Consider the following 25239-nt stretch of genomic DNA (forward strand, 5'->3'; position numbering starts at 1 on the left):
AATTTTGCATATAAATGAAGGTCTGTTACCTCACCTTGTCAGATGAGTTCACACGATGTTGAATAAGCCTATCAGCACCAGATGAAGACATTTCAATCGAGAATCTGCCGACTTTGGAATACTTCTGCCAGTTAAGAAGCTAAATTCTGGTTAGCTCCAGCTAACTGCTTCTTATATAATGCTTTTCTACTCTGAGTGCTCAAATCGCTTTATACAGCGCTACTTACAGAGAGATACACCCACCTGGTCACGTTAAAGATGAAGATAAAGAAGAAGATGAAGTTCTAGTCCATCAATCAATGTCAGCAGAATTGATTAAGAAGAGCCGTTTATAGGATTCATGATTGCATCACACACACATCATCAAAAATGAGTAAGCTGTCACCTGCTGCAACACGTTTGCTGAGGTGAATCAGGAAGCTTGAGAAATTACAGAGGGGGAAATAATTATTTGATCCCTGGCTGAATTTCTAAGTTTGCAATTTTTTTGTTTCTGCTGGGGTTTTTTAACCCACCTGAGAGAATGACGGCATCTACAACTGATTTCCTCGTGGACAATCAGCTTGCCCTTATATTGAAAGTTTGGCCAGTTTGCTATTGTGGCAACTGTTCATATCATTCAGTGTTTCTTAAATGTTTGATGAACTCCATCGTGTTGGAATGCAGATCTCAGGTGACAGTAGTTCTACTCTGAAGGTCTGTTGTGAGTTGCATTGGTTTTTTAGCCACACCTCAGTTGTAGAGCTGACTAGTCCACCATCAGAGTGTAGAGAAGAAGCTACAGTCTAAGATGCTGGAGTTGAAGTTTGGCCACAAGATCTCTGCAGAAGGCAGGTGAATACATTGCTCACTTATTTATTTCTCATGTAGTACCTGTCAAATAAAATATTTCCAAAGGAGCACTACCACAAATAAAATCTAAATGTGTGAGAAACACTGAGCTGATTTTTCAGCCTCAGACGCTGCCGTGTGGGAAGAATATATTCTTGTATAGTGATAGAGTTGCTGTGAAATCAACGAAGAGTTCGGTAACTTTTCAGTGAGAAGTAAAGTAAAAATAAGTTTTCTTTTCCTTTTTTTTATTTACATGCTGCCTGTTTGTCATCATCGTCTTACACTTAATAATTCCATCATTCAGTTTTATGATAAATTGTAGATTTATGTATGAGGCAAAATAAAGGCCTAGGTAAAAGGAACACTCACACAAGACATTGATAGCAGCAACCAACATTTGATTAAAACCACCACAAAAATCCAGATTTTGTTGACAAAATGTATCCTCTTGCAGTCCAGCTGATCATATCAAACATGCATGCTTGGAATATGTGATTGTGATTCTGTCTGCCATGTGTGTGAAAGATTGATGGAACATGTAGGTGAGGCTTGCAAAGCTTTCATGCTTTGTTATCGTGCATTCCCATGAAATATGAAATCTTGCCACTAAGATTGTTTGTAAATCTCATTTCTGATTTGAATATATATGTGTCCAACAAGACACTTGGGCTAAAATGTATGCGTTCACTGTTGGGTGAACTCCAAACTTTTTCTATTAAAATTTGACTTGACATTTATGCTGAAAGGTTAAGACACAAAGTTAAATGCCAATTGTTCCAAATTCAGCTCCTATCCATTAATAATACATTTTTATTGCATTTTAGGCTAATGAATATCATTGCAATCAGTGCATTTTGGAGCCTTGATTAGATTTGAATCGATCAAACAATCCTGTGGAAATAAGCCTGTCCATTCAATCGTTCGTTCGTTTGTTCGTTTGTTCAGTCATTCTCGGAGCAGGCCAGGCTTGGCCCATCAAGGTCACTCTTTGTGTTATTTCCTTCATCTCGTCATGTCCAACTCCACCGCCCCTCAGGTTCTGCCCGTGGTCTCCGCGCACTCTCTCCATGCTGTAAGCCATTAGATATGTCAGCACCAAGATGGCACATAATCTATATTTTATAAGGCCTTGATATAATTGGTGGCAGTGAGGGAAGGTCATGCCTTCAGGGGCCCTCGTCTTCCCCCCCCCCCCATTGGATTCTAAGACAAAATCCTCAAACAGCAGCCCTCTAGTCGTGAATGTGGATTGGACATGATAAGGCAGATTAGGCAGTGGGTGCAGTTTTAAGGGGAGTGAAGATGCAGAGTGGAGCGCAACAATTATTCAGCATGTATTTACTTTGAAAAACATGCGTGGGCTATAATTTATTCAGCACAGGGACAGAGAGGGAGAGAGAATTCTTAAGCTCGACGAGAGCCATGACTGACAGGGCTGATGGTTGCTATCAGAATAACTGCAGTGTCTTGGTTTTTTAAGGTAAAAGTTCTTTTTCTATTCATTAGCATAACAAAGCAGTTCAAATGATTTTGAAGATTGTTAGAGATTAAGTAGTATGTACAGTATATTGTTTCTGTTATTTGTGTTTTGGATAAAGAGTCTTTATTGAAAATGTTAGAGTTAGAAAGTCAAAAAAGCAAGCGGACCATCACAAACTGTTAACATTTGGAGTCAGCCGTTTTCCGAGAGTTGTTCGTTTTTGTCACGTGGCGTGGAGGATAAATGTAGGAGAATAACTCCTGCAATTTGTGTCAGCAGTCGCGCATTTGCATTTCAGAACTCCTCTGCGTTTCTTTCGTCTTCTTCTTTTTAAGCATACTCCTGTTAAACGATGAATATATATGCATGCAGATAACCTCAACAGAGCGAGCTAGCGTAAATGACGTTAAATGATTGTGGGTGATGTTTTCTTGCAACAGATTTGTTCTCCAGGGGAATCTATGCTTTCACCAGGTGCAAGCGTCTTTGCAGTGCGCCACTGTCATAATCAATGACGTTGATTACGTTGACAAATCGCTGCGGGACCTGCCGTTGTTTAGCATTTCTCCGGATCTGCTTATTATAAACTCTCACTTAGCTCCCCACCAATAGCCCCACCGAATGCAAAGAACATGGGAAGAAGAGCGATCAGTGAGCAGCGACTCCTCCAGTTGAGTTTTCTCTGCCCATTTATTCATTCACTTGTTAAATTGGAAAGCCCGTGCTTAAGCATCTGTCCCTAGCTTCCCTTGATTCTAAAGCAGCTTTAATGAGATTTATTGACAGGGATCTTATGAAACAGCATTACCAAAGCCTTGGGGTATAATAAAGTTGTATAATTCAAAACAGAGAAATGGATTATTTTAGTTTCCTACAGGGAAGTTCTATTGAATGACCACTAGTTTTTCTCCTCTCAGTCTTTTATTTATGCTCGATACCAAATTATACTTAAGTCATCTTTTATCCCACAGCCAATGATAATTTGAATTTTCTTTGCATAATGGGATCAAATCAATATGCTGTAATCAGCCGTTTATATGCAACAGTTTGAAGCTCATTAACAGCATATTCATTAAAGTGGTACAATCACTTATCCTGATGCTACAATGATAAAATGAAGATCTGAAATTTTTGAGAAACGACAAAATGAACGCAGAGGTCGTTCCAGTTTCATTTTTTTAATCACATATGGAGCCAGCACTACACCGTTATCAAATCACAGGAGGTTCACACGGACTTAGATGACTCAAATTTAATTGTATCGGATGTAGTGAAACACAGTGGTTTCTTGTTGATGGGTTTGTTCAGCTTTCCCTGCTATGATTTAATTGATATACTTTCTCATATCCTTTTCAAAGTACTCCCATGTTTCCTTGTCTTTGTCTTTTTTATTTTGGTAATAAAGCTCTTGACTTGTTTCTGGTTGCTTTGCTCTCTTTGTTTTCCTCTTCGTTTTTGATTCTCTGCACAACCTGTGTGTTGTTCGCACTCGCTTCTCCCTTGTATATATAGTCCGGCCTTTTTCGCATTGTCTGCTCACCCTCCTGTGACAGACACCCTGCCTGTGCACCTGCCATCCTGCTGTTGCAGTTTGTGTTCACGGTCTTTGTTAAACTTCATCAGCTTGTTGAATAAAACTTGTTTTTACTTTCTCACCTCTGCAGTCCTCTTTTAAACATCTCATAACAAATACGACCTGAACACAAAGTGTTTTAGCAGCTGGTTATGTTTGGTCACACCATCCATCCATGCATTTTCTGAACTGCCTCTCCAATTCAGTGTCCGTGAGAGCTGGAGCCTATTCCAGCTGTTACAGGGCATGAGCCACCATACACTCTCGCATTCACACCCACAGCAAATTTAGAATCACCAATTAGCCTGACTTGCATGTGAGAGTGTGAGAGGAAGCTGGATACCTGGAAAGAACCCACACAAGCGCAAGGAGAACATGCAAACTTCCCAAAAACGCCCCAGCATTGGTGTGTGGTGACTGTGCTAACCACCGTTAATGTGATTGTTCTAAAAGTATTCAGGCACCCTTAGGCTTTTGCATGTATCATTCCAGCTAAAGTGTCCTTACCTAACTTATCAACACACATCTGAACTTCTATACTTCAGGCTTTTTGAATGTGCTCAGTCTCTAGGTTAGCAGTTAATTAGCTGCTGGTCTGCATTTGTAAACCATGCAAACACTCAGAATTCCCCTCAGTCTACTTCAAAGCTGCTGTGGGCCTTCCTCTTAAACAGCACACTGTTGACACTGTCAGCCTCTGACATGTAAGGTTACTGTAAGTTTGCTTTTTCTCTTGTTCCCCTGCTAGCAGCTGTCACTCAGACAAACACTATTATACCCCTCCAACCTCGTCATACAAGACAAAAGGGATCATGTCAGGCGGTATACTTCATCCATTTAAAACTTGTACATTTAAATTCCGTTTGCACTTTAGTTTTTAATGGAGAAGCGGAAAGAAGGACACTTGGTTGCACTGCACAGAGGCACATTTCACATTCATATATTATATATTAATTGCAATGGTCGTCATGCATTCATGTGGAAATCTTTTGAATTTTAATCCCTTCTTTTGCTTAATACTCACGGGTCAGACCACACCCGTCTTCAAATTCTGCTGTAAGCTTCATCCCACCTCAACACACCTGTGAAGGTTTGGAACTTTATCTTGTGGATTTGGAAATGAGTGCACTACTTTCGCTGTGTGTGTGTGTGTGTGTGTGTGTGTGTGTGTGTGTGTGTGTGTGTGTGTGTGTGTGTACAGGAGCCATGACAACAAACATTCACACACAAACAGTGTAAACAATACAACCACCAGCAGTATTGTAGTAGAGCAGAAGTGTAGGGTAGCATTTCATAATAAATAACTCTCAGGACGAGCGCACATGTACGAGTCGTCACATATACAGTTGTAACAGGAAATCTGTGTTCCTTGTGGAAGTCAATATGTCTGATCAGGATGGGTCCGTAGCAGCAGCGGCTCTAATTCAGGGCAGCCAGAGGATAAACGATGAAATACCTTCACGACCCTCTGCAGAACAAGTCTCTTTATCAGTGGCTCCCGAATGGAGCTGTTCATCTTCAGAGGTTGGTGAAGGGCATCTGCGGCCCATCATTTCACCAGCTTTGTCATCATATCCTTCTCCTCCCCCTTCCCTCCTTCCCCACGGTGGGGGGGGGGTGGGGTTTGGTGGGAGAAACACAGTTAACGACACGCAGTCGCTGCCATAACTTTGTCATCCTAATCTGATCAGTTAGTCTCACTTTCGTACACTTTTTTCTACACACATGCAAAATCACAGCGCACTCTGTAGCAGTCGCACCTTGACTGTGCTGTGCTTTGACCTGGTGATGTTACTGCACCTTAGCCGTGCTTCCCCCGCCAAGGGGGTTGCAACCGTATGACACTCCCTGTCACTTCCCTCTGTGCTGGACTAGTTTTATGCTTTGTCAGACTCCACGGGTCTCGTTTCCTAAGTGCTTCTCTGTCTTTCTCCTCCTCCTCTCTTTTTGTCAGTTCCTTTAGATTGTGTTGACATTCAACCAGTTTGTCATGATGGTCATAAATGCAAAGAGTGCATAAACTTTAATGTAGTAAAGAGGGATACGTTGGAATGTTAAAGGACATGTTCCAGGTCATATGTCCTTTAACATATGACAGGTCATATTACAGCATCATTTACTGAATATGCTGTATCGATTTTCTTTAAACACACGTTAAAAAAAAAAAGTATCACTCATGCTAGAGTGTAAGCTTATGATTAGCCTCTCGAACTGCAGTATCAACTGTAATATCTTCAGGATTAGGAATGTTTCTGCCAGTGGCAGCACGGTGGTGCCGCAGTGAGCACTGTTGCCCCACAGGAAGAAGCTCCTGGGTTCAAACCCACCAGCTGCCTGGGGCCTTTCTGTGCAGTCTATGCATGCATGTGTTTCCTGTGCATGTGTAGGCTCTCTCCAGGTGCCCCAGCTTGCATGGGGTTAGGTTAAGTGGTTGCTCTTCATTTTACATGCACATTTTAGTTAATTACATTTCCGTCGGCTACTTTAGCGAGTCTAAACTAAAGCTGTGAGGCATTTTTGTTTGTGTAAACTTCAAGTGTAAATACACGAAAATTCAGCAGAAGCAGAAACTCTATAGTAATTATGTGTAGGAAGGATTTTAATGTATTTCTCAACACTGATTAATTGCATTGAGTTGCCCCAGCCGGTTCCTGTGTTAAGTGTCAGTTAATTAGCTGACAACATTGGACGGGATAATTAATACAGCTGGGGGTCACAACATTCTACCTGAGGGGAAAAGAGCTGAGGCTGGGGGTCCCGGTGACACAGACCTGCCCTACTTGTAAGAGGCAGGTTTGTGTCACCGAACAGGAGGATTGCTTTAGACCTCACGAGGGTTCAAAGTTTCAGTATACATGCTCGACTTAAGGCCTAGTTTTCAATATTTGTAAAAGCTTTAGACCGCAGTGCCACTCGTGTGCTACAGCAGGACAATGCTGGGTGGATAAGTAATAACCTCAGTGATCTGCTGTGGAGCAGGACTCTCTATCAAAAGGTTTGGAGTTTGAGTTGTTTGTCTTTGGAGGCAGCTGAAGGGCAACAAGAGCACATCACTAATTTAAGTTTGACTTTTTGCTCCAGCTACACCCACCTTCACACACAGAACTCAAGTAGTAAGCTTCCAGTTGTTAACTGGAGGATTCGGCACCGATCTGTTTCAGAGTTGTAGCTTGACGTTTGCTTTTTTCTGCTTCCACATTTTAAAGGGCCGGATGCATTAGGTCAGGTTATACTAACAATCACCATTTAATCCTTTTCACATAACACTAAACATTCTGGATATATGGATTTTATTAAGCTGAAAAAGGGTATATAGGAATGCACCGTGTTATCAGCTGTCTATTTAATACATTCATCAGCATGGGGTATATTTATAGACGGTGGCAGACCTGCGTGGGCGCAGTTTAAATCCAGTAGAACAGGGCTTTTGGGGCATACAGAGTGGCAGTGATTCATAGTTCAACCCAGAGTCCCTCTCTCCCCAAGTCCCTCATAATTAAAGTCGAAGCATATGGCCTTGTGACCACGCAAGCACAGCAGTATCAGCAGAACTTTTCTGGCATCTTATTTTGAATCTCTGGCAACGGCGGCCCCTTTAGTGGTCCCTTCACCCTTCCTTCAACACAGCGGAAATGAAAAGCGTGTCACCTTGAGATGTCGCCAGCCACATCTGCCAGCCTAATTATCCCATCTTTTAGGCTTATTGATAATGTGTTTGGCAGTATGATTTGTTAGAGTTTAGCTACATTTGTCAAGCCAACGGCTTCATTGCCTGAAAGGGTTCCCAGAGTGTTGTTGTCAGATGCACACATTTTTATTTATCTATTTTTTTAAAGTTTTGAGCCTGGGATCTAAGTGCAGGAGCTCAGGGTCATGGGGATTTAGTTAACTTTGACACATTTTATTCATAAAACCACAGCAATGACACCAAACGCATTTCAGTTCATTCATTGAAAACATAAATAGCATCGTGATAATGTTGTTCTGCTCGTCTTTTAAGGAGATACTGAGATATTTTAAGAAATGCAAATAATTTCTCTTGTGATCACAGCAACGTCTTTGGCCATTGCTGTGATCTTTGATGCCACATTGCCAGCATAACTACAAGTTTTCATCTTGATTCTGAACAAAAATCATAAAGCACAACTTTATCCATCATACTGAGCCAGGCCCGAGTCCAGAGACTAAGTCGTATCTGCAATGGCGCTTTAAAAGCTGTCTCATTTTCATTGAAATGTCTTATTGTGAAACTAGAAAAAGAATGTCACAGAAAATCAGCTCACACAGACCACAGAGGAATAAGAGGATTTACAAAGTAGTGCCCACTGCAGGTCACAGCAGTAATGCTAGCTTTGGACATGGTCTAAATGTTACTTCAGAGGGGCCAAGTACATTTCCTGCTTGAACAGGGGTTATATGAACAGTGATGCTGGGATTAGTGTAACTCGAAGAGGCTACCTGCTTGAAGGAAGACGAGAACAATGAGAGTTCTTGATAGTAATCTGTCCTTGAAATGTTTGACTTAAGCTCTAATGTAACCAACCCCAGGCCTTCTGCTCAGGATTTTTCTTCCATCCGTCTCTTTTTTTCTTATTTGAATTCATGGCTGAAGAATTCAGGCTCGTGGTGTATTACATTTGGTTTCCTATTAGAAAGTCCGTCCGTCTGCTACTCACCCCTCACTTTTCTTTTTTTTACTTCTCTGTCTTCACTCTCCCCTTCCTCTCTTTTCCCAAGTAAATCATTCATTCCCAGACTTATCCAAGAGTGAAATGGAGCACAGGCCAGGCTAGTTAATGGGGTTCTATGAGCCATAAGATTACTTTCCCACCTGCGCTCATTCCTATGAATCTTCCTTAGAGAAGCGACTGAAATAACAAACCCCACCATAAGCCAAAGTTACAGAAGGACTGTTTAGACAGGATGTGGTTTCCATCAGCTTTGCACTTTTGGTGTCAAGCTTCAGCAAGCCCTGCACTTGTCTGATATTCTTTCCTCTGCTTCCCTTTGAGACAGACTCACACATGTTAACAAGAGAACTCAATTTCGATTCCCTAAGCAGTTTAATTGTAAGTGGAACAAAGACGGTGAGGCTTTTTGTCTCCCTTCCCTCAGTGGAAATCACAGGTTATATTGATTTGTTGATTTATTTATTTCTTTTTTGCTGACATTTTTCTCTCCATTTCTCTGAGTGCTGTGTGTTTTGGGATTTGTAACTCTCATTACCCATGCTCCTCCAGTGACAAGACTTGTTTAGCAGCTTCATGAAAATTGAGTCTGCTTTTTCATACTGTGGCTATTTTTCTACAACCATGTTATTGTTTGATGAAGCCACGAAGACCAGTATTGACCAGTGATGGCTCATTGTCACAGACAAGTGAAATCATATAACCATAGCACTGAGGGGGATTAAAATAGGAGGTATGGTCACATTTCAGATCATTTTCAGTAAATGACTCGTTCGCTGTTTAATATGACACTAAGCCTGATGATAGGACTGTCTCGATCAAGGTTACAAGGATTGTTAAATTTCTCAAAATTGAAATGATTAATTTCTTTGTTTTTAAAACAACATAACTGTTTAAAGTTATGTAGACAAAATATATTCACATATATGTAGCAGCTGGAAAAACACCTGCGTATCTTCGACCTATCAAATGAATTTAGGGTTTAGAAAATACAGATTTTATCTTCAGACCTCTGCAGCCATAAAGATCTGAGCACAAAGTCATTTCTTGTGGTTCATATTTTACTGACAGAGAAAAGCAAACATTTCAGCTTGAAAAAAAGAAAAATGTTCATCTTTTATTACACAAAAATGTCATTTTGGGTCATAAGGTCCTAAAATCCTAAAATACAAGAGCTGCATGTGACATAAACCACATAAACTACATAAAACACACCACAGCATTTATAGCCTAAGATAATTTAAAATCCCTGTCCCTGTTTGGGACTTTAAAACACACACACACACACAAAATCATTACCAACATACATCTATATAATATATGCACACATTAAAAATAAGCCACAAGCTGACAGAACACTTATAGGGAGCTTATTATGTATACACCTATATATTATTTTAAGATGATTTATGGTAAAATCATCAGAACTTAAACATGTTTAGTTTCTTGAGCACATTGTAATTGTAATGGTGCACCCTGATAGGTTTTTATCCCACATTTTATTCCTGCATCTTTGTTGGCAGGGATAGCTCAGTAGGTAGAGTGTTTGCCCCATGATTTCAAGGTCGGGAGTTCAAGGTACCCTCGAGCAAAGTACCGTCTGCCCACTGCTTCACTGAGTGAATGGGTTAAACATAGAACTAAGCAATTTTCTACAGGACTAATAAAGTATACATTATTATTTAATCATATATCAACACAAGGGACCGAAGTGTTGTGCAAGTCGCTTATGGCCATGAGGTTACAAGGTGATTTCCATGAGAGAAAATCACTGTCTGCGTAAAAGTAATTGGAACTAGTATCTAATAAATTCAAATGTATGTGAGCTTGTTTTTGCAAGTTTTGAACATGTTTCTCAAAATGTTTAAAACTTGAGGACCATTTGGAGATTTTTGCATCATGCAACTTGCTTTGCCTCTTTCTCTTTGGATAATGCAAAAGCAGACAGGTGAGCAAACATGGGTCACACAGCAAGAAAGTCCAGTAGACGGGAACCGAGCTTGTTGATTCACGTTCTAGTGAGCTCCTACACATACTGTAGTCTTTGACTTTGATTTATGTAATGTTACACAGCCAGAGCCCAGCACTGTCCAATATTTATGAGTTTAAAATATAAACTCATGCTAGAGTCGCTGGTAGACAGAAACCTTCTGCTTTATTATTAAATGTTCAAGCTTCCTAAACCCTTTAAAGCCTGAACCAAGAAATAATTCCCAGAAAGTTCACATTTTTTCCTTGTAAATGGAGTGTTTATTAAGCATTGTGAAGAGTTAGTTAAATATTAATTTGTCCTTTCAATTTCTTGTTTAACATTGTATTGCACAGGTGATTTGGGTATTTATTATTGATTTAGCCTGATGTCAGCTGTAATAATAACTCCCACAGTGACTTCCCTTCAGCGGTGTAGTGAGAGACTTCACTGAGACTGACCAGCAGTCAGGATGTTATGGGTTAAATAGTTAGAATATCACCTATGGCTTAATTAAAGATGTAACGTACCCGCTGTTCTTCATCATTTTTAGGCTGCGTGTTGTTTTTCTGCTTTAAAGGTTCTTATAGCAGCTGCACAGTAACAGCAGGAGACCAGACAAGTGCTTCCCACATGCACCTTCCTACTTACAGATAACTAATAAGAGCTCAGGCATTGTAAACTCTTTCGACTTTATTCGTGTTGAAGCGTAGCTCAAGCATGATTTTGGCCCCGATGTCTAATTTTAGACTATCGGTCCGCCTTGAAGTCCTGATCAAGAATTGGCAACTAGTATATTGGTTTTGTTGCTGCTTTCTACATCAGCCATTTTCTGTCCTAATTGGTTCTATTTCTGTTCAAAGATCTTTGGCGTCAAGCTACAGCTCAGCTTTGCAGCCCTTCTTAAAGTCACCAAGCTTTTTCTTTTCATTTCTTCACCTCATTTTTTCACGTCGCCTGTCTTTTGCGTTGCTTTCTGCTTTAATAGCTGCTTTATCTTTGACTCTTTATTCTGTACCAACACTCTCACTGGAGGGAAAGAACTTTTACATTCTGTTCGACTGAAGTGTTACACAGACATATAGGTCTTTCATCAGTTTGAAGTTTAATATTGCTGTTAATCACATAGTCAGCCATGACACGGCCACGGTGCATTTAATCTGCTTTAGTATACGACCCTTGTAGTCCCGTCTTCATCCATCTGAAGGAAGTTTGAAAGAACCGTGTTTCCCTCTGTTCACATAAACCTGCTTCATTCTCAGCTGGTGTTAAACAGCAGGACTGTTCGGGGCTCCGTCCTGGTCATTCTCATCATGGACAGCGAGCTGTTCATTGTAGCAGTAATTTGTACACCAGCTGCTAACACTGTCAGAAACAACATGTAAGGAGCTATTATAAGCCTGTGTGATGCCGGGATGTGTCGGTCCTTTCAGTTATTGAGGAGGAGATTACAGAGTACTGAAGATTGTACTCGACTACTTCATTAATTCTTGAGTTTGAAGTCTCTGGAATATTGACAGACACAATGTGTGATCTGGTTATATTCAAAAGGTGGGCCCACCATAACAACAAAAGATCATATTTCACTTTAGGAGTTCAGATTTGACAGCTCCTTTTTATTTTCACACAAAGACTTCCTAATGACTAAACCTGCTCTTTCAGGAGCCAGGCGAGCCTGTAATTTCACTTACTATTATTTTGCTCCACAAAGTGGCCCGTTTCACAGTGTTCAAGTCCATGTGTGATGCAGTAAGCGTGAGCATTCCTGCCTTTGTATTATTAATAGTGAACAGCACTGCAATCATCGCAGCAGCGCTGTGACACTGAGACCCTGTGGTTCCTTTTTGATTTATTGGATTGAGTTGTATTATAAGGTACATCCCATAATTTGCTCCTACATTATTTCATTGTAATGAACAAAACTAATGAGATTAAATATAATGCAGTCAAACACGAGATTAATGTAAAGCATTCAGATGAGTCAACACAGCAAGTAGGAAAGAAGTCATCTAAGGCAAGTTTCTGTATTTTCAGTTTCTCTTATGAAGTTTATGTATCATTTAAAAGGCATAAACATCTATCTTTTGACACTGAGACAATTTTTGCTATTTAATCTATGTACCAACAATGATTCGAGTTACAGTTGGATGGTGAGTATGGAGTAAAAGTGCAGAATTTCAACTTTTGAGAACAGTTACACAAATAAAATTGCAACCAAGTTCCATCAGGAAATTACTGCTGTTTTTATTCCCATGCCCCTGTTTCAAAGGGAAAAATGTAATTGCACAATTCACTCAACGGCTGATTTCACTGAGAGACATGAACTATTTCCTTGTTAGTTCTTAATGTAATTTATAGGTTAAAGGTCTGGAGTTGATGACACAATTGGGGCATTTGCATGTGGAATCTGTTAGTGTGAATCCACAATAAGCAGTGAAAGCAGATTTCAGTGCCAGGAAATGGGAAACATCTTTAGGCTGCAAAAACTAAATAAGTCCATCAGACTAATGCAAGCAACAGCAGTTTCTGTCAAGTAAACCCTTCAGAATCTTCTGAGAAGAAAAAGATTGAAATGGTGAGTTGAGACGGAACACTTGCCAGGACGTATACATTTCATTATCCATCTCCACCATATTCATCCAGTGCATACAACACCTGTAAAGCACGGTGTATGCAATGTGATGCACGGGCATGCATAACGTCTGATGGCACCGAGTGGGAGGTGTTTAGTGATGATGTGGCAGAAGACAGAAGCAGACAGATGAATTGTGGAGTGTAAAGAGCTGTACTTTCTGCTCAGATGGACAGCGCTTCAAGGTTCACATAGATAGTGACCCAAAAGCAAAAGCAAACCAGCTGTTTTCAGAGGTATAAAAGAGGGATATATTCTGCAGTGTCCAATTCATTCACTTTGTATCAACCCAAGCAAGAAAGACAAAACTGAAGACAGAAAGACCCCAAAGAAAAATCCTCACAGGAGGGGGAAGTCAGTCTTTGTCCACAGGCTCCAGACTTCAGTCGTTGCTTGAAAAGAATTCCCCAAAAACCATTATTATGAATTTGTCCAATTACATTTAAGCCTCTGACAGTGGGGGATTAATGATTTTTACTAGAGATGGACCAATCTGATATTACGTATCAGTATCGGTCCGATACTGATGTAAATTACCGGATCGGATATCAGAGAGAAATAAAAAATGTAATCCGATCCATTAAATATCAAAAAAGCACCTCACAAAACTTGCGACACGGCGACTCGGCTCATAACCGTAGCACATCGCAGCAGTGTGCTCACGTGATAGAGCGGCTGTGTGTATTTGTAGCCTCGCTACCAAGCCAGCATTTCATCTCCGATGAAGTGATCCGAGAGAGAAGTAAAGCAAGTGTGTAAGTTCATCTCTGAATGTTTGTAAAGCATTCCAGCGTTAAGTTTAACAACTGATATATGGAGCGACTGCCTCTTCTTGCTGCTACTTCAATCGTGAAACTGATCAATGATCAGCTGATCGGCTTTTCTGTCGCGAGTCCGTCTCTCTTGTTTGTTTATTGCTCACTTCCTGCCAGAAAGAGGAAACCAGCGGCTGAACAGCAGCAGCACGTTTAAGCTTGATCAGCTGTTGTTAGAATTTATTTAATATTACTTTCTACACCAGGATCTTTTTCTACGTAGCTGACGCTGGTAACTGTGCAGGGGCGGATCTAGCAAAGTTTAGCCAGGGGGGCCGATAGGGCATGAACAGGGAAAAGGGGGCACAAAGACATACTTTTCTTTCTTATTCTCATTTAAAATGTCGAGCTTTTAATAAATAATTATCCGAATCTTACACCCAAAGTTTTAATCTGATGTAAAATGTATAGAAGTCCATTACTGTATATAGTAACTGTTAAGTCTAATATACCCTAGTAAGCTATAGTACTTTTTCCTTTGGGAACCATCTGTGCAGTCTGCAGTTCTGTTGAAGAAAGATGTTGAATCTATTTAATTATTCTTGAAAAATAATTGATTTCTGTGCATTTTTTTCACACTGCATCAAATTAAAGTTGATTACTTCGATTAAGCATCGTGAGGTGGAGCGTGAGGGGTGGTTCCCTATTATTTTTTGCTGGGAGTTTGCAACCCTATTAGTTAGGTTGCTTAATATTTCTGCTAAGTACTCTTTAAAATACCAGAATAGGGAGGATGGAGCAGGTTTAAGTTTATTAGATTGATCAGTGTTGCTGAACTATGAAATATTTTGGGTGCAGTGTATTTTTTACATACAGGTCTAACAGAATAGCTTTATTGTTGTTGTTTATTTAAACTTGAGTGTGAACTTATACAAAATGCAGCAATATATTAAAAAAAACAGTTTTATTGATTAAAAAATACACTACATCGGATTCATATCGGTATCGGCAGATATCCAAATTTATGATATCGGTATCGGACATAAAGAAGTGGTATCGTGCCATCTCTAATTTTTACTATCCAAGAAATCTGTGCTGCCCTCTGGGGCACCTGTCTCCCAACTGCATAAAGCTCAGAGTGCTGATTAGTGCTGAAATGTATGGATGCAGTTTTGGAAACTTGAAGATGTCCGAGGATATAAAGTTTTCAGCGTTTTTTGTTTTTCGTTGTAAGCGAAACAATGCAGCACATTTATGATTTATTGTATGCTTCAAGTGTCAAAATGTTACTTGAGCTTAAACTGCCACGGCAGCAGTATCTGTGTAGTGTGGTGGTTTGAAAAATATAATGTGTCTCTCAGAAGAGAAAGCACTCAAGTTACAGAGTGTAGTTAACTACAGCAGTAAATGTATGCACAGCTAACTTGTGCTTAGCTGGACCTTCACCTCAGCTGAGGTTTGCTGTTTTTCGGCAGGTTTTGTTGTTTCGTTTTCGTTTTTTTTGTTTTTTACTTTTTAAGATTATTTTCCCCAGTGTGGTCTTAATAAGAAAAATTTCCCCCGTTGTATTTTTACACAGGAAATCAGCCTTCGTACACAGCGCGGCCCTGAGCAAGCTGCTTCTGTGAAAGGCTGCGTGCAGAGAGACTGTGAACTTGGGATGTTTGCAAAGTGAAGTTCAGTCAAATTAATCATTCTGTCAGACAATGAGAGCAGAGCACCCCAGGGCTAAAAGGGAGACAAGGCCTTTCAGCAAGAAGAAGAATACGCTGCACTACAGTATATGTTTTAGGCTTGTTATTCATTTTTACTAAGGGAGGCGGGGGATGGAGATGGGGATGGGGAGGTTATGTAGTAGAGCGCTCTCGCTCTCGTGGTGCCGGGGAATATATCTATCGTTCCGGGGAGCCATTTCCCATAAGAGGGGATAAATGGATGTAGCTGAAGGTGAGGACAATGCAGGAACATCACATTTAGAGGCTTATTCATCAAGTTCATACGTGGTGTCAAGCCTCTGCCAAATGTTGCATTTTCACAGCACCCTTGTAGAGGAACTGTTACTGGCCTTGTACACAACAATCGTCATACTTCATATCTAATTTATGTGTTGATGTTTATTCTCAAAAGAAACACCGTTGCATTCGCTCTTCAGTTTCTCTGTTATTTTTTAGACAGGTCCAGCTTCCTTTTGCACCAGGACCACTTCCACTTAGACCTTTTCTCAAACGTACAAGTCAGCAGTCAAAGCAAAAGCCTCACAACAATTGCCCTCTAATAATATTTAATTTATTTTGCAAACTGAATGCAATGATTTGCACATCTCTTATGACACATGCAAGACAGTAGAAGGTACAAATTTATCTATAAGTTTTTTTGGCAGTTTTTAGGATAATATGATTATGATATAACATGATGAAGATGAAAACCATTCTGACTCAAAGCTATTGCTGAACATGTATATAATGGACCCCTAATTACAGTCTGATCCTTACCCATACCTATAATATTGAACGGCACGGCTGAAAATGAATATTTCCTGGAGCTGTGGATGGTTTTCCAAACTAAAATTGTTATTTTATACTAAGTTCAACTCAATCACACAAAAGATAAAACATCACAATTAGGGATGGGTATTGATAACATTTTCCTGATTCCGATTCCATTTTCGATTCTGTTTAACGATTCTTTATCGATTCTCTTATCGATTCTTATTTTAAAAAGGAGAACACTAAGGTCGATTAGCTTAGAACTGTGTTTTATATCGTCTCTTTGAACAAGATAGAAATTTAGGAGTAACATGGCCTCACAAACCCAACAGTGAGATCTTAAGAGATCCACAGCCTACAGCTCTTCAATGTGGTGTCACAGGGTCCCCAGGACAAAAAATTGTAAATGTAAAACAATAAAATAAATATTCTTCTGTAGCAATAATAAAGTATAACATAAATTATTCTGTAGCAATTACACAAGAATATCCAGTAATGTCCCTGCCTACAATTAAACACACTCACTTACTGAAAATCATCTGCTGTGGCAAATGGGTGCAAGCCTTTGACCACAAACTGAGTCACTGCTCGGTAACATTCGTCTATCCTGGCCTGAAAGGAGACGCTGCCGGTAGACTGCAGCGACAACTGCCAGCGAGCGCCAGCCAGACTCTGTCTCTCTCATCATGGTCACTAAATGCACAGTAATGGCAGGTTTGTAATAAGGCAGATCGCGCTAACATAATATGCACTGTTAGTTGATTATTTACCTGCCGCATTAACGGGAGAGGACGTGCAAACGTTACCACTGCTGCTGGGTTGAGATTCACGAGTCCGGAGCGGAATTAAAAACACGACATTCATTTAAGGTCATCGTGTGTTTTGTGAGCTTTTGCATATTCGTAGTGTTTCCTCCCTTAAATGAAATATCTACTTTGCAAGTATTGCAAGTTGCCCTGTTGTCATCCGTTCTCGTAAAGTATAACCAAACTTTTGAGTGTTTGAGCCGCTTACGCGCCGTGTTTCCTGCCAGGTAAATGACGCTCCGCAACATGGTGACGTCATTCGGGGCGACTGGAATCAATAAGGGAATCGTTTGCAAAAATGGCAAACAATTCCAAGGAAGTGAAACAGTGGGAACCGGTTCTCAACAAGAACCGGTTTTCGATACCCATCCCTAATCACGATTGAGTATTGACCCTGGGCATGACAGTTTAATTGTTTTATAATGTGTAGTGGAGTTGATAACATTTCAACAGAAAGACTAACGTGTCCTTATTCAACATATCTGTATTTTTTCCTTCTTTTAGGTTATTTCCACACAGCATGCATAACTGAGAAAGAAAGCTGTGATTCAGAGCGTACTTTATCACGTGCCTCGGACTTATCAGTGCAGGAATTCATACCTCGCTAACATTTAATCTGACACAGAATCAAAAATGATCTGGGATCAGACAAAAATATAAACTCTATTATCATAAAAATGAATGTTTATCTGATCCTTAACTAGTTTGTGTCACAACAACTACTTGTTGGCCTAACCCTAACTACTAACCTTTAATGTATTTGATCGTATTTTGGCTTTTGAAAGTCAGGGACAAAAAGTGTGCACCATAAGTTATCCTGATATTTTGGAGAGAAAAACAAAACCAAATTCACTTCTAAATAAAGCAAAGCTTTTGTATGTGTCATTTTAAAAGATTTTGAGGGGCTGAACTGTCAGAGGTGCAGATCAGCTTGTCTTGATGGTGTCTTTGTGGATGTCAGATCAGAAAAACCCTTGCATCTGCTGTTCTAGACACCTCTAAGAAGCTGTTTCTGTTCAAATCTTTGTCACAATTTCTGTAAAGTTAACACATCTGCACCTTCAGTACTTTCCCCCCCAATTTCTAAACCTGCTGTTACACTTTAAATGGTGAAATGAAGTATGATGATCTCTAGCTAGCCTTCCATACAAGGGACAAAAAAGTTCGTCCTCAGAAAGGTGATAGATGTGTCCCAGCCAATTTCAGTTCCACAATATGCATCACAAATTCTTCACGCTGGTTACTGATATGTCTTCATTTCTTTGCCGTGCGCATGCACCTCCACCCTTCACTGGCGAATGCAGACATCCTTTTTCCCTAGTCATCATTTATTGTTACCCTCTCACCTTTTCATAAAATAGGTGCACTTTTTCTCTCCAAAGCACACAGGCAACTTCATATGCACACACACCGACACACAGTTCTTCTCTTTCCCTCCATGTCTTTGCCTCTACGGTGTCTGCAGTTGCAGGATATGCGTCTCAGTCCACAGCACTATTCAGATACCTTCTGAATGTGCTTGCAAACACCGTGGGAGCAGTCACAGTGATGTATTGCCGTAATCCCACTGATGCAACATGACATGGCTGTCAGTTGCCATGGGATTCTGGGTGATTTATATTCAGCAGATCTGTTTATGGTCTGATATTAGTGATGTTAAAGGCCTGATCTGGCACTCTTATCTTTAACTAAGGGTGTCTTGCCACTGGACAGGCAGACGCTTTATTCACAACGAGGGCTAAAGAATTTTTGCGTAATCAAACTATTTCATTTTCACGATCCCCAACAGAGAAGAGACAAAGATTATATATTCACTTAACATCTCGTTCCCTTAGATTATGTGTGCTCCATCACAAACTGTAATTTATAATTGATCAGTAAAAAAAAAAAAAAAGCTCGATTCATTCTTTAATTTTGGTTCTCTTGCATCTAGGTCTTTCCCACTGTGGTACTCGATAAATGTTTCTACGTTGTCATGTGTGCCATTGCAGGCTCATTTCCATGTCTATGTGCTGTGCTTTATCTGCCACCAACTATTTCTTGCCTTGGATAAGCCAGCAGATCGGCAGTCAGGGAGCGAAGAGCGTGCACAGCATTTGATAAACTGTGCAGTGGATCAAAATGAAAAATACAAATAAAACAAAAGAAAAACAAACGTTTGCACATGGGTGACTTTTTCGGACAGACGGTGTCAGCAGGGAAAGCTAAATGAGACTATCAGTATATGTAATATACTGACCTGTAAATGAATGCTGTGTGAAAAAAATAGCAGCATGAAAAATATCAACTGATGGCACTCCGACACATAGCTACACCGAGGTGCTCGAGCACTCTGAGGTATCTGGCAAAATGCACACAGATCTGCATAAATGAAAAACCTTCAAATTGGGTATTGATTTATTCGGATTCATTTATTAGCCAACAAGCTGGAGTCCTTATTTGTGCATATGAAATAATAACACAGTTTGACAGGCATAAAATAGCATTTCCGCATCAGCAAGTTGATTCTCAAGGAGAAACTGACGACTGGGATATATAAGCATGATGTGCAGTGTGACATTTTTAGGGAACTGGAAAAGTGAAGGACAAGAGAAGACGTGGCCGACCTAAACTTATCTACAGCAAATGTAAAGTATCTGAAAGTCATGTCCTCAAACATAAAAAATAAAACATTAGGGGAAAAAAAAAATCGAGCAAAGACCTGACTGGAGAGAACCATATGACCATTCACTGATCGATCTACAGTTTGCCATAGTCTTATTAGAAATGGTCTCAGTGAAAGGGTGGCTGTCAAGAAGCCAGTCATTCAAGCAAGGGAAACAAGAAGGAAATGCTGTGGTATACCAAATTACACGAGAACTGGACTGAAAAGGTCTTATGCAGAGATATATCAGAATTAGACGTTTTTGAAATCACTATCGGTTTATATGAAGGAGGTCAGGAGGTACGACAGTGTCTACAGCCATCTGTAAAATGCTGTCTCCGCTCTGTCGTGGCTCGTCGTGGTTATATACACAGAAAAGGTCAGATTTTGATCCACTGTGCAGAACCTTTTATTAAGCATCTGGTTGGCAGCAGCTCCATTCTTTTGAACAAGACAATGATCCCAAAGCAAGGTCATAACTGGGTAGAGCTAAATGCACAATGGAACACCGTCAATGATGGACTGGCCCCCCCAGAGCCATCCATCTTCATCTGGACAGAGGATGGAACAAAAAGCAGCCAACATCCAAAGAAGAGTTTTGAACAGCCTTCAAGAAGCCTGAAGAGGAAGAGGAACACATATTTACGAGAGTTTATACTATGCTGAAGAACAAAGGTGGCCATACCAAATATTGTCTTGCAAGCTGGTTAGAATTGTACAAAACTGTATTTACATGTATATTTGCAGCTTTCATTAAATTGCTACAACTATTTCCTGTTTTCCTAGCAGCATATAACGAAATTAACACATTACCAAACTCAATCAATCCTGTGTTTATTTGTTAGCACAGAAGAAAACTTTGAATGTCTGGCATATTAATTCTTAGAAGCAATATTCTGTTGCTGTACAAAATGACTTTAAAAACTCTGCAGACTAAAGTGGATGACCAGAAATAACACGACACTTCAGGTTTTTTTACCTTTTGTTTAGGTTTTCTTTTGGTTTTTACATGATTTTAATGCGAAGGACAAGTTGATCTGATTTGCAAATAAACTAATGAGCCTTAAAGTTGAAAAAACACTGGAAACTTGTATGGTTAGTGAAAAACATGTAGCAACATAAATAGTTAACTAATTAGGAAACTTTCATCCACCCTTTTAAAAATCACACTGAGTATACTATTTTCTCTGTTATGCCATGAGACCTTATCTCTTTTTCAAATGGTAATACTTTTGTCTTAATAGATTTTATTAATACATCAACTAAAATGAAAGATAAGTTGTAATCTCATTAATTTTCGGGGGGTTGACTTGAACAGAAATTATTGTTGTGTCTGAGTATAAGAGAAGTTATTTGAATCACTTCTAGTTATGCATAAACCACAGCCTATCATTGTCATACAGAGGACACGGGTCATAAAAGAGAATACACTGAATTATGGGTAATTGCCCTTTTTGTACGAGGCTAATTAGGAGTTATTACAGACTTTTAGTGTTTAGTGCAAATTCAAAGTGAATCAACAGTTGAGATAAAAGAATTTGCGATGAAGCTATTTAGTCTTATGAGTAAATATTCAATCTGCTATGATTGTTTTATGATAAACAGCAGGCAGGTTTCAAGAAATAAAAATTCTCATATAATGTGAACACTGTGTGAACTTACATTATAAAGAGCTTCAGAAACTCACAATATTTGTTTGATATTTGGCCCCAAGATGTAAAAGTTTGCTGTGTGACTGATACTAACATAGTCTTACTTTAGAATTAATGCGTTTTATACTTAAAGGAGTTCAGTATATTACCATATTTCTGAATAAATGCTAATGTTGCCATTTCCTTTTTTTTTCTAAGTAGCAGGTAGCTGCAGATGCAGGTTGTTTCTCTTGATCTTAAACTGGAGCCTGTTCTCCCGTCATCTAAGATATTATTCATATTTATTGCATTTCCTTCCTGATTTTTCAGGTAAAGTAAACAAGAATGAAATATAGGGCCACCCTTTGATGTTGCACTGAAGACTGCAATCTCCTCTGCTTTGTGGGAGTAAATAACACAAAAATATTATAGTTTTCTTTGCTTTATTTATTTTGTTTTACAGGAAGTGTGTTTTTTATGTGTGTATAATTGCAGGTATGGTGAACTACAGCGAGGTGTCTGGTTATCCGCTCGTTCAGCACTGGAATCTTCGCTCTGTGCTCTATCACGTCAAACTCAATCAATGGGTCCTCTCTCAAGGTAAATCACACCGAGCTTATATTACTGATTCTTTATTTATATTGTTAGTAACCTTGCTTCGGTCTCCACTGAGAGGAGCAGGATCGTAATCTAGCAGTTACTTAATGGTTAATTTTTAACCAGAAATGTGATTAGCTGGCAGACTGCCATCTTTTTTACTGTCATTTTTAGATGCATTTAAAGCTGAACTTCATGTTGCACAACCTGGGTCTTGAATTCTAAATGCAAATTAAGCCATTTATGTAAACACTGCTTTTGTGCTTTAAGGCAATCAATAACAATATTAAAAAGACACTTTTTAGTTTAACTTTTTTTTTTACTTTTATATATTTTTACTAGCGGTGCAACAATACACAAAATTCACGGTTCGGTTCGATACTTTGGTGTCACGGTTCGATATTTTTTCGATACAAAAAAAATGTTCATGCCTTTTTAATTTGTCATTTATTAAAATTGTAAATATATATTTTTACTCAAAAGTACAGTTTAATTTAATGTTGCTGAAACAACAAAATAATAATAATTTAAAAAAAAAAATCTATCTGTCAGGTGTCGCTGTGTGCAGGCAGGAATAGGACCCAAAGTGCAGACTCACGGCACGCAAAAGTATATTTCAAAACTCAGCTTTTATTGCTAGATGGCAAAACGTAACAAAAATCCAAATAAACTTACATGAGCAGGCAGACAGAACACACAGCATAAACGAGGGTAGATCACAACACAGACACAGAGAAACACAGGGCTTAAATACACAGAGGGAGCAATCAGGGAATGGGTAACAGGAGGGAAACACAGCTGGGGCAAATCAGGCCTAATGAGACAAGGGGAAGCGAAACCAGATACATTAACATCAGACATGGACCTTCAAAATAAAACAGGAAACATAACACAGACTGAACTAAAGACACAGACTCACACGCAGGCACTGCAACAGAGGGAACAGGGACGTGGGACCAGGGCAGACACAGACACTGACTGGACACGATGTCGGCGTAACCGTGCAGTCATATTCGTTGTGTTCCCACTAGTGCTGTCAGCGTTAATCTGAAATGACGTTAACGCCACAACAAGGCAAATCTCCGTTAACGAGCTACCGCGGATCGCCCCGTGCATGGGGCTGGACGGCGTCAACACGTTAACAAGCTAACTGCGCTAACACACTAGTTCCCACAAATTGAGCATTGCGTGGCACATCTGACATACTGTTTTACTTTTGTCCATGACGCGCTTACCTTCAGGGTCATACGTCACATGAGCACCAAGATAGTTCCAAACGCCAGATCTGAATGAGGGTGGGAGAGATTCAGCTTGCCATGTTGCAACGAGCTTAGCTTCTGTCTTGCTAGCTTGCGCTGCACTCAGTGGATCTGCGCTCAACAGTGCAGCCTAGGCGGAGTAGTCGAACGCAGATCCACTGAGCGCTCAACACAGACAGCATCGTCAGAAGGAAAGTTGATAAAATTGTTGATACATAGGGGTACCGAACCGAAAGCACTGTATCGAACGGTTCAATATCGATACGAGTATCGTTGCACCCCTAATTTTTATATATGTGTATCTCCTGTAACAAACACAAAAAGTTCAACACAACAACACAGTCCCAGTATCCATCAAGAAAAGCACACTGAGCACAATGAGGTCTAAATATCTCATGTCATTGTTGAATTGTTTAGACCAAAGTAGCATCATATGGTTTCAGTTGCGTCCTTTATATAACATGAAACCCATGTTGCAAAGTTAAAAACAGTCAGTTATTGGCTGATCGTGGCGGAGCTGTTCCGCCGCACTGCTTGAAGAAAATAAATGAATGAGGGGCGAGTTCCTTTTAATTAAGTACCTAATTAGATACAAAGTGTTAATTTTAAAAGGGTGCAAACTAACAAGCGACTCAGAAAGCACAACCAGAAAATATAAATGTAATTACAACCTCAAGTTCTTGATCAGCTGAAAAAACTTGCAGCTAATTGAATATCGAGTAATATCTAGAGGCCGAATGCACCGGTCCAAACTAAATCCGAATAAAACGGCGTAAACATGTTTTTCTAGCAGTAACAGCAAAGGTTGGTAACAGTTCACATAAAACGGTGGCCTTTGTACGAGCACGCAGAGTCAGGCCTGATAATGGGGTGCTAAAGTTTAAGGTGAGGTTAATGCCTCATAGCCCGAGAAAATGAAATCACATAACCAGCAGAGCCCGAAGGAATAGACACGTTAAACAGTTTTATTCATTGTAGGAGGAGAGAGGTTGGAATGTCACAGTGTGATAAGTGAAGATTAAAGTCTGATGAGACACACCGTCAGCTGTGCAAAAGCAAACCCAAGCTCATTGACAATAGCTTTTTAGGTCTGTTGTCATCTGTGACATTAAAGCTACTTCCCACAAAATCTAGCTGTATAAATAAAGTTTGCACCTGGCGTCACATTGAGGGCGATATAGAAACAATTCTTATCACGATAACGTTATTGTCATATCAGTCGAGAATGATATATGTCACGATAGAAATCAAAAGACTTTTTCTGTCAAGCTTAAAGGTTTTTTCACTCCTAAATGTGAACATGTCAGGTTAATTTTGGTCCAAATATTGCTTAAACCAAAATTGTTTGTCAAGTTGTACATGTACTTTAACAGTGTGCGGCTGTGTTTTAAATAAAGAATATTAAAATATAATAATAATAATAACAACAATAATAATAAACAACATGGTAATGTGTCATACGCCAAAATCTTAATTCACAACAGGCAAAAGCCTCAAGTGTTACATAAGAAAACAAGTGAACTGGAAATCTACAGTTTCAAAGAAAAAACACGAGCTCCTAATATAAAAAATGAAAAGTCTAGTTTTTCGATAGAAACATACTTTTTTTAATTGTAGGGACAAAAAAAGATTGAAACTGATATGGCTCTAACTCTGTTCCAACCACATGCCTGGTTCGGTGTGGCACTCGTCGGGGTTTCACGGTCTTGATCCAAACATGGATAGCATCAGCTCTGTCAGCCTTATATTAGCCATGTTTCATATTGCTATCAGGAAACGTTTTTGCATAATAATTATTTGTATCGTTTTATTGCCCAGCTGTAGTTTGAGGTATAAATACATACAAGTTTGTAACAAAGGAAAAAGTTTCAATTAATGTAGCTTA

At 39.6% G+C, this 25239-nt stretch overlaps 1 protein-coding gene across 7 annotated transcripts in view; it reads left to right on the forward strand.

Moving 5' to 3' along the window:
- The window catches only part of astn1 (astrotactin 1), a 485289-nt gene that overhangs the window by 281926 nt on the left and 178124 nt on the right, over window positions 1-25239 (forward strand). For all 7 annotated transcript variants that reach the window (XM_086272768.1, XM_086272769.1, XM_086272772.1 and 4 more), the window contains one exon: window positions 21994-22098. In XM_086272768.1, the coding sequence (XP_086128894.1) occupies window positions 21994-22098 (105 nt within the window). The remainder of the gene's footprint in view (window positions 1-21993; window positions 22099-25239) is intronic.

This window comes from Aulonocara sp. 'chitande type north' Nkhata Bay, linkage group LG18, assembly GCF_057382095.1.
Source record: "Aulonocara sp. 'chitande type north' Nkhata Bay isolate Kocher_YH1m ecotype deep benthic linkage group LG18, A_spYH_male_GT1.1, whole genome shotgun sequence".
In the NCBI taxonomy this organism is placed as follows: Eukaryota; Metazoa; Chordata; class Actinopteri; order Cichliformes; family Cichlidae; genus Aulonocara; species Aulonocara sp. 'chitande type north' Nkhata Bay.